General features: G+C 44.4%; 1 protein-coding gene across 2 annotated transcripts in view; it reads right to left on the bottom strand.

Moving 5' to 3' along the window:
- The window catches only part of LOC143297789 (cytochrome b5 reductase 4-like), a 151,326-nt gene that overhangs the window by 13,119 nt on the left and 122,780 nt on the right, over nucleotides 1-15,427 (bottom strand). For both annotated transcript variants that reach the window (XM_076610281.1, XM_076610279.1), the window contains exons 7-14: nucleotides 15,174-15,325; nucleotides 14,189-14,221; nucleotides 10,813-10,938; nucleotides 8,596-8,736; nucleotides 5,517-5,669; nucleotides 4,277-4,433; nucleotides 2,309-2,395; nucleotides 1,217-1,396 (exon numbers count right to left, since the gene is read on the bottom strand). In XM_076610281.1, the coding sequence (XP_076466396.1) occupies nucleotides 1,217-1,396; nucleotides 2,309-2,395; nucleotides 4,277-4,433; nucleotides 5,517-5,669; nucleotides 8,596-8,736; nucleotides 10,813-10,938; nucleotides 14,189-14,221; nucleotides 15,174-15,325 (1,029 nt within the window). The remainder of the gene's footprint in view (nucleotides 1-1,216; nucleotides 1,397-2,308; nucleotides 2,396-4,276; nucleotides 4,434-5,516; nucleotides 5,670-8,595; nucleotides 8,737-10,812; nucleotides 10,939-14,188; nucleotides 14,222-15,173; nucleotides 15,326-15,427) is intronic.

Genomic DNA, 15,427 nt, shown 5'->3' with positions numbered 1-15,427 from the left:
ACCATTCCTACGTGACCAGCATGGTGCAATGAACAAACAACTGCTGAACCCCCGTGGCAAACACATTTTCACCCGCATGCAGTAGCTGGAGGCTGGACAATAATCAAAGATCATCAAGAGTTTTCAAAACATTAATTAAAAAAACAACATTTCAGTGGAAACAAGATGAGAACCATAAAATACATACACACACACACACACACACACACAAGTAGAAGTGCACATGTACACATGCCAGCCTGTTTGCTATCACACACGCGCACGCGCGCACACACACACACACAAAAAACCACCCAAAAACCCCACTGACATTGGGGTGGGTAGGGGTGTATTCCAAAGCAAATAAACGAATAACTCCAAGGGATGAGGGTGGGGTGTATATGTGTGTGTGTGTGTCTGTGTGTGCGCGTGTGTGTGGAGGGGTTATTCCCCCCAAAAAAACAAATCCTCAAATAAAAGGGATGGAGGGGTTGAGGGGGGTGTATTCCCCTAAAAACAAACCCACAGATTAAATGGAGGGAAAGGGAGGTGGGGGTGGGGTGGGGTGTATTCCCACGAAAACAAAGCCACAAATAATAAGTATAATGGACATTTATATAGCCCGTTTCTCCAGAAATACTGCTCAAAGCGCGCTTTATATTTTGCTCCTCACTCCCCCGCCTCCCCATCAATACTCCTCTCCACCCGCACCTCCCCCACCCCACCCCCACCCCTAAACACATAGAAGCATGTGCCAGTAAACGCTCATGCAACTGAACATTGGAAACCACCCACCCACCCACCCATGGCACCCTCCAGTAAACGCATCCCTGCAACACGCACTCAGACACGCACACACACACACACACACACACACAAACGCTCACCGGCACCCCACCACACACACACACACAGCAAACAGCCTCTCCACAGCAAAACATGCACCCAAAACCAAATCACACCAAGATCTGGAAAAAAAAACAACCAAAAAAACCAGCTCCCACCCCACCTCTACAAAAAAAAAAAAAACCAAAAAAAAACAAAAAAAACAACTGCTGTTACTGCTGTTGGAAAAGATGTTTTCAGAGCAGACTTAAATGATTTCAGTGTGACAGAATGACGCATATTTTCTGGTAGTTCAAGGGAGGGAAAGGGAGGAGGGAGTGGGGGTGCACTCCCCAAGAAAACAAACCCCTCCCCCTCCCCACACAAACACACCACCCAAAAAAACCCGTACTCTGGAATTTCCGACACGTCAGACTGTGCCTGGGAGGTCAGGCTGCTCTTGGCAGATGGAACTTCGGGGTTGTCTCCCGCTGACGGGAACGGCACAAACTCGTAGATGTGGTCCGAGCACACACGGCCCTTCAGCCCTGTCCACGATGGCTCATCCGAAAGAATGTACGTCACTTTGAATCTGGAAGAAGAAGAAGAAAAGAAAGAAACGGTTTTGATTAAAAAAAATCTTTTTTTATTGTGGCAAAGTGGTTAGCGTCACGGACTGACGGCTGGGAGGACGCGGGTTCGAATAACAGCGGAGGTGGGTTTTTCGGCCCGTGGCTGGCTCCTACCCAGAGTTGAGTGTGCTGTGGGCTTAAATGGGGAGGCTGGGACCACACAGTCGAGTGTCATCCACTTCAAGGATGCATCTTTGGGTGTGTTGCTCTAATTACCTGACCAACACTGCAAGTGTCTGCATCTCTCAGCCCTGGTTAACGCCGGGATATCATTATGACAGGAAGCGTAGAGTACAGCCTTGTCATGCAGTCCCAAACCAAAATGAACCTCCATAGCAATCATCATCATCATTGTCATCCTCCTCCTCTTTCATCATCATCAGTATAAACAAAACAGTCTCAAAGTCTGTGGCCTTTCATGCCCTGCTCTCATGGTGACCACAGTTTCGATACCACTCCACTTCTGTGCTTGGAGTGAGTCCTGTCAATGTCTTCAGTGTCGGCAGATTCATGGGGGGCTGTTGTTTGAGGGGCATGGTGGCGGTCTCCACTCTGAAAGGGATGCTCACTCAGTCTGGCTCTGCGACTAACCCATTATTGTCATTAGTAGGGGGCTTAGTAGGTGGTGTCCTTAGTACACTGAATCAGAACAGGCACCACTGAACACCACCGAAGTGACTCAGCAGCAGTGCAGGGTCTCCTCTGGTGTGTGGCCTCCTGGCGACACTTACCTCCCTCTCTAAATTAAACCTGTCTGAACCCTGTAAAAAAAACAAACCCTCTAATAAAATATGTGCACACTAGGGAAGAGTATCCCAGGGAGAGGGCACGAAAAAAAAACCAAAAAAAAACCCACCCCCACTCAGACTCACCGACTATACTTGGCAGCCAACGCATCCAGCTCTTCCCTCCACATGATGTCACAGGACTTTTTATTGTAGAACACCAGAAGCACCTCCCTGTTGACACACAAACACACACACACACACACACACAGTTTTGTATGCACTGAAAGGACTGAATGGATGAAGCAGGCAAACCAGACAATACGGAGTTACAGTAGTCAAGGCGAGAGAGAATGAGAGATACGACACGTCTAGATGTTGCATCAGTGGACAGATATTTTTCGAATGGAACTGATGCGTCGCAACTGACAGTAGCAGGATTGACATGTCTGACTGATAAATTTTTGCATGGACAGTGTGTTGTCAAGGACAATGCCGAGCTTCCTGACAATTATCAGTTCCAGTTACTCATGGAGGCATCACTGAAATCAAACAAAATCCATACAGGCTACATCACATCTGCTAGGACGCACTTCGTCAGGCTGTGAGCGCATGTTTAAATTTGTGTACCTATCAGAGTGGATTTCTTTGTACAGAATTTTGCCCCGAGGACAACACTTATATTGCCATGTTGTGTTTTTTTTTCAGTGCACACAGTGTCTGCTGCACATGGGACCTAAGTTCATTGTCTCATCCGAATGACTAGATGCTTTGTTTGATTTTCCAGCTGAGCTTAGGAGGGACAGCGAGAGTGGGAATCAAAACCTGGACTCTCACAGACGTGGAACTGACAAGTGAGTGTCTTAACTCCTCTGCCATCTCCCTCCTACCCCGACTCTCCCAAACACACCGACACAACACACACCCCGACTCTCCCAAACACACCGACACAACACACACCCTGACTCTCCCAAACACACTGACACAACACACACCCTGACTCTCCCAAACACACTGACACAACACACACCCGGACTCTCCCATACACACTGACACAACACACACCCTGACTCTCCCAAACACACCGACACAACACACACCCTGACTCTCCCAAACACACCGACACAACACACACCCGGACTCTCCCATACACACTAACACAACACACACCCTGACTCTCTCAAACACACCGACACAACACACACCCTGACTCTCCCAAACACACTGACACAACACACACCCGGACTAGACCACACACTCCTCTCCTGTACAATAGTCATGTCCGACTATGACCCTCAGAACAGCAGAGAAGGCACTGCTGTTCCAAACTATCTGGGCTAGAACTGGATTATAGTGGAGAGTGTCTTGCCCTCGTTACATCCCCACTCTCTCCACCAAGACAAGTTTTAGGACAGTCGGCATTGAGATGGTTCCAGAAAGCCAACTAGTCCCGAAAGCTGCAGCACTACTAGCCATTGCAATCTTGCCTCCAAGTTTGAGAGTCTTAGCCCTTCACAAAAGACTGAGCTGTAAATGACTTCCCACTACAATGGAGAAACCATTGATCATACAGCTCTCACTCTGCTGTTGGCTGAAATGTAAGCTTATGTCAATCTGTGATACAAGCTTCTTCTTCTTCTTCTTCTTTGTTCGTGGGCTGCAACTCCCACGCTCACTCGTATACATGTACACGAGTGGGCTTTTACGTGTATGACCGTTTTTACCCCACCACGTAGGCAACCATACTCCGTTTTCGGGGATGTGCATGCTGGGTATGTTCTTGTTTACATAACCCACCGAACGCTGACATGGATTACAGGATCTTTAACGTGCGTATTTGATCTCCTGCTTGCATATACACACGAAGGGGGTTCAGGCACTAAGCAGGTGTGCACATACGTTGACCTGGGAGATCGTAAAAATCTCCACCCTTTACCCACCAGGCGCCGTCACCGTGATTCGAACCCGGGACCCTCAGATTGACAGTCCAACGCTTTAACCACTCGGCTACTGCGCCCGTCCGTAAGCTTATGTCAGTCTGTGATACAAGCTGAGCGCTGGGCCTCTCCTCTCCCACACACAAATCATCAGAGACCACCCACCCCACTCCCTTACATATCTGAATCCTTTGGCGCCATGACGACGGTGTGGTAGATGAGGCGGAGCATGGGCGTGACACCTGTGCCAGCTGCCAGCATCACCAGGTGAGTCACCCCCGACAGCCGGGACACATCAAACGACCCGGCCTGGTTGCTTATAGACACCATGTCACCTGTCGGAAGACGAAGGAAAAAAGGTGGCTGTGAAGGGAGGATGGGTTTCTCAAAGATTTGGGGAGTTAAGGGTACGAGAAGTGTGTGTGCGTGCGTGTGTGTGTGTGTGTGTGTGTGTGTGTGTGTGTGTGTGTGTGCATGCCCATGCACCAATGTACACAGGTTTATGTGTGCGCACATGCGCATGTGTGTGTGTGCCTGTCACAATGCTTGGATTGTATTTGAATCAGTGCAAGCGTTAATTTCATTCTTCTTTTTTCTTCATCTCATTCATCAGGTTAATTTCATCCAAACTTCAACACTCTGTACCCCATCTGTGCAGCTGAACTTCCCATTCTGTGGGCTAGCCCTATTTACAACAGCCAAGCGTTCTGTTGAAGCCGCACTTCATGTGGAGTGTGCAGTGTTGGCCTAGATGTAACATGTCCGCCTAGGAAGTGAGAGACTCTGAGTGCACTGGTTCGAATCCCATAAACGCCAGATTATTTTTGCCCCTCCACTAGACCTTGAGTGGTGGTCTGGACGCTAGTCATTCAGATGAGACAATAAACCAAGATCCCATGTGCAGCATGCACTTAGCGCAGGTAAAAGAACCAACGGCAACAAAAGGGCTGTCCCTGGCAAAATTCTGTCGAAAAATCCACTTGAATAAGAAAACAAACAAAAAATCGCAGGCAGAAAAAAAAAGGGTGGTGCTCTCAGTGTAGCGATGCGCTCTCCCTGGGGAGAACAGACCGAATTTCACACAGAGAAATATGGTGTGACAAAAAAAAAAAGAGTAATACAATAATACAATACACAAAATGCAAACAACATCATCAGTCACACACACAGTCCCCTTGAGAAACACTGGCGAACAAGGCAGAGGCCTAAGCCAACAAGCTAAAAGCACCCATTCCAAGTTTGGGTATTGGCAGACAAAAGTATTTCCACAGAAGATGACAATGTTAAAGTTTACCACGAACACACAGACATACATACAGATATACACAAACACAAACACGGAGACAACCAAACACTGGGTTATTACACAGACTCGCATTCTTTACACAAGTGAGTCAAAACGTGCTGAAGTGACTGACCAGCATTGAGAGTTCCGATGAAGGGAGTGACTGCCCCGTTGGGGTAGATTTTGATCATCAGATAGATTGTGCGCCCCTGCTCCATGTCGGGGTCCTGTCGGTCTTCGTCCAGAGAGGGCAGCACTGCTGTGTAGCTCCGTGCAACCTCCATACCTGCCGTGCACACACACACACACACACACACACACACACAAACACACACACATATACAAACACACACATGCACACATACACACACACAAACACACACACACACACATACAAACACACACACACACAAACACACACACGCACATGCACATGTATGCATACACACACACACACACACATACACATACAAACACACACATACACATACAAACACACACACAAACACACACATGCACACATATGCACGCACACACACACACACACACATACAAACACACACACACACACACACATACAAACACACACACACACACACACACACACACACACACACACACACACACACACACACACACACACACTGATCATGGTTACCTGCCAAACAACCACAAGAGAGAAAGACAATCACAGAGACAGAAACGTTTCATCTCACCAATGTTCAAAAACACATGGAAATCGTAGTGGTGCTGGTGTTCGCTTTGCACACACACACAGACACACACACACAGACACACACACACACACACACACACTCACACACACACACACACACACACACACACACACACACACAGACCACTGCATATCATGTGAAACAAGAACACATCAATACCAATGCACACACTTGATGTATTCAAACTGCGACATCCAACTGCATGCATGTAAAAATGCTGCACAGACTCCCACGCCAATAAATGAATAAATAAAAATAAAAGCGAAGGGAGAACAGATGCATGGAGGGAAATCAGAAAACAAATCACACGATTGTTTATATAAAATCTGATAAAATATCATTAAAAGCAAGAGAGGCAAGGCCTTCAAGACTCACTTGTGATACACTGAATTTTTCCTATTTATATGCCAAATTTGGTGTCAACTGACAAAGTATTTGCAGAGAAAATGTCAATGTTAAAGTTTACCACAGACACACAGACACACACACACACACAGACAACCGAACACCGGGTTAAAACATAGACTCACTTTGTTTACACAAGTGAGTCAAAAATCATATGAAGAACATAAAAACAATTAACCCATTCAGCTCTGGGGACTTGACAGCCTCAGCATGCTTCCACGCCATGACACTGATGCAGTAAACACACAGAAAATATACTGTTTTTTCCCCCAAATCACAAGTGGACACATCCAGAAATACTGAAGAACTTAGTTCCTTTTCCTTGCTATGGTTTATGCCTTTGTAGAAATGTGAAAGACGGTTTTAACTCACTCAGTACGGCCAGTCCTCTCTTCTCCTCTACACAGACCCATCGGATGTCCAGTGGGTGTCTGAATGACCCAACCTTTAGCTTCCGTCGTCAGAATTGTGGTATTCTTTGTCAACATTCACCTCTTCAGTATAAGAGCCTTCCGCTTGCAATATTTTCATGATGGTAATTGGACACTGACGGCCAAAACTGAAAGGAAGATCCAGGCCTTGGAGAACAAATGCCTGAGGAAGCTCCTTCAAATTCCCTGGATCGAGCACAGGACCAATGAACATGTACGGAGCAGAATTGAGAACCTTGCTGGACCTCAGGAAACCTCTCCTTTCAACTGTGAAGTGATAAAAGCTGATATGGTTTGGACACAACACTCGACACACCAGCTTGTCCAAAACAATCATGCAAGGCACCATTGAGGGCGAGAGAAGAAGAGGAAGACAGCAGAAGAACTGGCATGAGAACATCAAACAATGGACCGGACTCCACACACGTGAGCTGCTGCCAGCGGCTGCTGACAGAGACAGATGGAGAAGGGAGGTTGCGTCTGCGGTCCTCAGGCTTCCCCCAATGAGTACTTTGTAGTTATGGGCCTGAAGAAGAAGAAGAAGAAGAATTGGGGTGAAACGCTGTTAACGTCGTCTCTTTCGCCGTTCGTATGGAGAGAGTTAATGGGATGTATTTTGAAGCCAGAGCAAAGCTCAAGGTCAGGGATCAATGAGTTAAGAGCACACAAACATTTCCCACTGGTGTCAAGATGTGAAGTTTAAAAGGACCAGTCCCATCAAACTGCTCAGTAACGTCTGTTCTGATTCAACACACCCAGGTCACCGGCCGTCTCCCCCCACCCCCAACAATAATCGTAGAGGCAGACTGACCACGCTCTCCATAATAGAGATTGCCATCACTTCCCTCCAAAGTCAGTATCAGATTTGATTTGATTTGATCTGATATGGATATTTATATAGTGCCTATCCTCTGAGCACTGTACAATCCCAAGGTCATTTGCACAACAGGCTGCCTACTTGGGTAGAGCTGGCTGACAGGTGCCATCGGGCACTCATTATTCATTTCCTGCGTAGTTCAGTCAGATTTCAGGCATGCACACATACACACTCAGACAGACATGTAACATTGCTTATTCACCCCACCATGTAGACAGCCATACACTGACATGGATTACACGATCTTTAACCTGCATATTTGATCTTCTGCATGCGTATACGCAGGGGGGGTTTAGTCTCTAACAGGTCAGTACATATGATGACGTGGGAGATTGGAAAAATCTCCACCCTTTACCCACCAGGCGCCGTTATTGAGATTCAAACCCAGGACCCTCAGATTGAAAGTCCAACGCTTTAACCACTCGGCTGTTTCGCCTTTCAGATTTCATACCCCACTTAGTTTCTCCTACTGAGGTAACAAAGCTGTGATTGTGATCCTGAAAACCACGCACATGTTGACTGAGGTAACAAAGCTGTGATTGTGATCCTGAAAACCACGCATCTGTTGACTGAGGTAACAAAGCTGTGATTGTGATCCTGAAAACCACACATCTGTTGACTGAGGTAACAAAGTTGTGATTGTGATCCTGAAAACCACGCACATGTTGACTGAGGTAACAAAGCTGTGATTGTGATCCTGAAAACCACGCACATGTTGACTGAGGTAACAAAGCTGTGATTGTGATCCTGATAACCACACACCTGACACCTTGTGTTTGATCTGGACGTGGTGGCCGATGGGCACCGGCAGTCGGCAGCCCTCCGGGGGTCGGATGGTCAGCAGAATCACGTCATGGGTCACGGGCGCTATCGACTGCACCGTGCATTCCCGGTACACCGTCTCTGCACACCAGCATCAATCAGTCAGGTAATGCTGATGTGGCAGAAGCACAGGAATCAAAACCATGTTGCCTATATGGGATAGCTGACTGGAAGGGGCCATTACAGGGTTGAATACCTGTAAGTTTAAAAAAAAAGAAAAAATAAGTTGAAGACAACCCAAAATAATGTTAAAACTTATAAAAAAAAATTTTTTAAAACTCATTTCAAACAACATTAAAAATAAAAAATCAGTCAAGTCTCATTCAGTCAACATCAAATTTTAAACCAAATCAAAAATATTAATGTAAAAAAAAATCATCCAAGATTCAGTTTCAGTCCGCACAGAAGCACAGACATTCACACACACACACACACACACACACACACACACACACACACACTCACACATGCACACACATCAAAGGGGATAGGATGGACAACAGAATCATGCCATGGGTCACTGCTGTATGGTGGCCGTTACTGTGCACGCTTGATACACCGCCTCCCTACACTCAAGCAATGGTCAGAAATGAGTTGTACAGTGCCGCTGATAGAACACACACACACACACACACACACACACACACACACACAGTTCCTCTCTCACACATACACAAGCACACATACAAACTCAGATGAAAAAGAAAAACTGACATCAGGATTAAACCACAAAACCAACAGTGTTAGATTAACAAAACCAAGCAAAACATTTTTCTTTTCATAATTTCACAAGAGACAACATCATACATCCTTTTCCTATCAAATTTTTGATAAGTAAAGACCTTGACCTATAACCTCTCATCCCACTTTACCAAATCATCCTATCAAAAGGAGATGCTACAGAAATCCCATCCATAACTGGCTATTACTCCACCAGTATATTTCCTAAACATCGCCAAATTTTTCTTGAGAGAAATGCCAGTGTTTAAGATCATCAAGGACATGCACAAACAGCCCACACAGGTCGATTATGTGGACTCACTTTGTTTACGCATGGAGCGGTGACCTTGTTGTAACACGCCTGACTAGGAAATCAGAGTCCATGGGTCCAGCCCCATATCTGACAGGCGCAACTGCCGAGTGACCTTCTTCTTCTTCTTCTGCGTTCACTCGTATGTACACGAGTGGGCTTTTACATGTATGACCGTTTTTACCCCGCCATGTAGGCAGCCATACTCCGTTTTCGGGGGTGTGCATGCTGGGTATGTTCTTGATTCCATAACCCACCGAACGCTGACATGGATTACAGGATCTTTCACATGCATATTTGATCTTCTGCTTGCATATACACACGAAGGGGGTTCAGGAACTAGCAGGTCTGCACATATGTTGACCTGGGAGATCGTAAAAATCTCCACCCTTTACCCACCAGGCGCCGTCACCGAGATTCGAACCCACTGCCGAGTGATCAAAGCACTGAACTTTCAGTCTGAAGGTCCCAGGTTCGAATCCCGGTCATGGGAGTCGCAGCCCATGAACGAAGAAGTCGCCACATCCTCCCTCCACTGGACTATACGTAGTGGTCTGGGTACTGGTCATTTAAATGAAGTGATAAGCTGAGGGCCCCTGTGTGCAACATGCACTTAACGCATGTAAAAGAACCCATGGCAACAAGAGGCTTGCCCCCCTGGCAAAATTCTGCAGATATATCCACTTTGATAGCAAAAACAATACACCTGCAGACAGACAGAGAGAGAAAAAAAACCCGGTGGTACTGCATAGTGGAGACACGCTCTCCCTAGGAGGAGGAGAGCAGTCCACATTTCACACAGAGAAATCTGTTGTGACAAAGAAGTAATACAATACAGGTGATTTTGTTGGGTTTTTTTCAAACGATTTTATCATTATCAACTCCTTTGTTTACAAACAAAACAACACCTTTTTCGGTTGGGAATAAGCAAAAAATAAAAAAAAAAATAGACAAAGTCATAAAATTTCAGTTAAATAGTTGCAAACCTGGCCGAATTATGAATATCTGAATGAAAGTGTGGGTAATTTTTCACACACAAGGTACAGGCGAAGGGAAAGTAAAGAGGAAGAGAAAACAAAAATGTCCGTGAGCGAACAGGTAGAGGGAAGATGCAACATACTGCGTACCAGCCTGGAAGGTTTTGATGTAGGACTTGTCCCCCCTTAAGGGTTTTCCCAGGCACGGCCACTGCTTGTCTGGCTCGCTCTTTGGCAGGACGATCTCCACCTTCCCCGACTCTGGGTGTACCTTCACTGCAGGAAATAAAACAAACAAACAAAAATCTGAAAGATGCTTATTTTCATATCCTCATCCATCCGGCATCCCGTCGGTACCTGAGGTTCGTGTGGAGGGACAAGGTGTTCCAGTTCTCGGCCCTCCCATTTGGTCTGTCCCTTGCCCCTTTCCTGTTTACCAAGGTGGTGTGGGAATTGGTGTCCATCGTCCGGTTGGAATCCATTCGTGTCAGTCGATCCCACTTGTCGGGGCTGTGCGTGTCACCCTGTGAGATGTGCTGGGTTGGATCCGGTGGGGAGCGGACAAGGGGTTGGCCCCTGGTCCTCCCGGCAACCCAGCGTGCACCATAGGTGCGCCCCAGTACGGGTAGAATGAGGGTAACCACCCGTGGGCATCAGCCATCCTGTGACCCCAACCCCAAGGGTCACTGGCGCCTTGACCTCCATGAAGGGAAAAACCTGGCCAAGTCGGAGGGAGGTCAGGTCCTAGTTTGCATCAGTTTGACATGGTACAGTATATGACACCAAAAGGATACATTTAACGCATTCTGCCCCACAGCAACATGCTGCCTGCTACAACTCCCCTGGACCAGCACTACATGAGATCACTGCAGAAAAAAAAAACCCAAAAAAACTGGGTGGTTCACTAAAACGGCGAAAATCAATGGAGTATTATTTTTTTATTTAATCAGTCGAACAAAGCTTTGTTTTCATGCTTCCGGAATCCTTAAACAGTTCAGTTTTAGAATGACAACTATCAAGACAAGAATGAACAAGAGAGGCAAGGCCTTCAAGACTCACTTGTGGCAAATTAAGTCCCCTAGCATTAATTACAGAGTAATTTCCCTTTTTTACTATCTGCACCAAAACGTTTGCAAAATTAAAAAAATTCCATGCTTAGCAAAAGAAGTTCCTGTTTGAACAAAAAAAATGATAATAATGACTCCTCCTGTTGTTGTGTCAAATAAGAGGTCAAAGTGCCAAGTTTAGAGAATACAAAAAATATAATATAACAGTAAATGCAGTTTGCATATAATTAGACTTCATTTTTTTATTTTTTTTGTGCCCATCCCAGAGGTGCAATATTGTTTTAAACAAGATGATTGGAAAGAACTGAATTTTTCCTATTTTTATGCCTAATTTGGTGTCAACTGACAAAGTATTTGCAGAGAAAATGTCAATGTTAAAGTTTACCACGGACACACACACACACACACACACACACAGAGACAACCGAACACTGGGTTAAAACATAGACTCACTTTGTTTACATAAGTGAGTCAAAAAACCCAAAAAAACTGGGTGGTTCACTAAAACAGCAAAAATCAATGGAGAATTTTTTTTTTTTTTTTTTTTTTAAATCAGTCGAACAAAGCTTTGTTTTCATGCTTCCGGAATCCTTAAACAGTTCTGTTTTAGAATGACAACTATCAAGACAAGAATGAATAAAATTAGAACAGTGGTCCACAGGGAAAGTAATCATGGTACGAGATAACTTGTACCTGGAGTAGAAAGAGTTAACATATCATCATTACTAATACTTACACGGCGTCCATCTTTGGTCACAGACCCTACAGCCCTAAGCCCTTTTACAAACACAGAGTCATCTGCACACTGAAGGCTGCTGCCTACCTGGGTAGAGCCGACTGTGACAGCTGCCTTTAGACACTCATCATTTGTTCCCCCCCCTCCCCCGCGAGTCGTTTAGTCAATAGTCAGGCTTCAGTCATGCACTCACGCACACAAACACACTAACATATGTAAATTGAAGTGGATTATACCACCTTTAAAAAAAAAAATTTTCAATATTCAATTTTGAAACCTCCCCTTTGAGCTAAAAAAAAAAAAAAAAGTCTCCAGAGAAATTTCAGTATTTACACTGGTTCACCCATGATCGTTTTCATGTCTAAACCCAAGCAAGCATTCAGTATGCAAACTTGTTCATGATGTAAGAGAAATGAAAACACTGCGTGCAAAAAAAGGAATCTAACATCTTTTAACCCTCTTCATACCTAAGAAATCTTATAATCTTTTAACTAATTTCATCCCATGTCACATGTCCCTCATGACACAACTGAGACCACGGGACAAGGAACCTGAGTGTCAAACAGTACTTCCAGTGTTGGTGCACCCTAATGCGTAACTGGTTTGTCTTGTTTACTTCCCTTGATGAAGGGAGATAAGTCTGCCAGTGTCCCTCAGAATGGCCCCAAGAAGAAGAAACTTGTGTCCTTGAACTCTGCTTTCAGTTTCTTGTTTGTTTGTTTGTTTTGTTTTGTCTTTTGTTGTTTAAACTGAACAGCTTTGTACAATTTACGCTTTGAACATGCTTCAGTAATCCCTTTATGACATGCACACTAAATCTAACAACAATCCGTTCTGAAACAAAATTTTACTTTTTACTTTTCTGACTTAACCCTCTTTCAGCCTTCATCACTTTTAAAAATAACTTGGTCAGGGGTAACGAGATTACTTAGTTTTACTTGGGATGAAATGAGTTAATGAGAAACATGTCTAACTCAAGATTCTTTCTTCCTTTTTTTCCCCTGCCCCCAACTGTATTCCATAGTATCTACATCTGACTGCATAAAGAATGTAATATGTGGAGGGGAGTGATGGCCTAGAGGTAACGCATCCGCCTAGGAAGTGAGAGAATCTGAGCGCGCTGGTTCGAATCACGGCTCAGCTGCGGATATTTTCTCCCCCTCCACTAGACCTTGAGTGGTGGTCTGGGCGCTAGTCATTCGGATGAGACGATAAACCGAGGGCCCATGTGGAGCATGCACTTAGCGCATGTAAAAGAACCCACGGCAACAAAAAGGGTTGTTCCTGGCAAAAATTCTGTAGAAAAATCCACTTCAATTGGAAAAACAAAATAAAACTGCACACAGGAAAAAATACCAACCAAAAATGGGTGTCGCTGTAGTGTAGCGACACGCTCTCCCTGGGGAGAGCAGCCCGAATTTCACACAGAGAAATCTGTGATAAAAAGAAATACAAATATATATATATATATATATATATATATATATATATATATATATATATATATATATTCAGTCTAAAAGGACCACATACTAATTTTTCAAGTAAATATATCCATTCAGTCTAAATATGCATGACCTATATAAAGCTCAACTTATGCAGACAGGCAATCAGTGAATCACATATATAAAAAAAAAAAAAAAAAAAAAAAATGAGGTGTGTTTGCACTTGCACACAAACTTTCTCTCTCTTGGCTTAATTTTTTTTTTTCAAAGCATATTACCTGTATAGTCTGTTGTAACGTCTTCTTGCAGCTCTGAAAACAAAAACAACAACCAAAAAAGATTATAAAAAAAAAAAAAATTAAAGTTGTGTACCTTGTTAATGGAGAGAGTTACCACTCTTTCCTATTTCTTGATCACTCTTTGAGTTTGAAAAGTCACTGCTGACTCCTGAACAAACACATGAAACACATGGAATGCAGTCCCTCTTCTTGTCCACCATATTCCCCAAACCACAAATTTGTCGATGACAACGTTTTAAAACCATTAGAAAAAAAACGAAAAACAACAACTACTAAAAAAAACCCAGCTGATTCCTTCGTCTATTTCCTCCCAACTAACACAATAAAATGCACCAAACTGCACACCAAATCGGAACACAAAATGACACAATTTTCTGATGATACTAAAATCTCTCTCTCTCTCTCTCTCTCTCTCTCTCTATATATATATATATATATATATATATATATATATATGTACAAAGAAAGAAAGAAACAATTTTAAAGCAACCTTTACAACACACACACACACACAAACCTGCACAGATCTGATTTACCACACACACACACACACAATTACAAAACAGCTATGTATTCTCTCTCTCTCTCTCTCTCTCAAGAACAAAATTTTATTCCATAGGCCTCCGGCCCCTAGAAACAAAAAGAACCATGTTCATGTTTTCGTTTTTCCTTGATAGGCATTCTACATTATTCTTTTTGTTTCTCGGGGCCGGAGGCCTATGGAATAAAATTTTGTTTTTGTTCTCTCTCTCTCTCTCTCTCTCTCTCTCTCTCACACACACACACACACACACACACACACACACACATACAAAACAGCTTCATTCTCTCTCTCTCTCTCTCTCTCTCTCTCTCTCTCTCACACACACACACACACACTTCCAAAACAGTACATTCTCTCTCTCTCTCTCTCTCTCTCACACACACACACACACACACACACACACACACACACACACACCACCTTGATGAATTTTAAAGGTGTATTTCTCTATGGAGACGGCCACCCTGAGGTTTCTGTCGGTCTTGCTGATGGTGACGTGGTCCGAGTTGACCTTTTTACTGCGTGTGTACACCACCAGCGTCACCGCTTTGCTGCTCTGGAACCAGTCGTACCTGCAACATCAACATCACTTCTGCCTGTGATACAAACATCACTCCTACCTGTGATATAAAGATTACCAGTAATGACAGAGGCAGAGAGACAGAGACAGACAG

Source organism: Babylonia areolata, chromosome 23 (genome assembly GCF_041734735.1).
Source record: "Babylonia areolata isolate BAREFJ2019XMU chromosome 23, ASM4173473v1, whole genome shotgun sequence".
Classification (NCBI taxonomy): Eukaryota; Metazoa; Mollusca; class Gastropoda; order Neogastropoda; family Buccinidae; genus Babylonia; species Babylonia areolata.
Note: the sequence above shows the minus strand (reverse complement) of the source record. Positions and strands in the feature narration are given on the sequence as shown.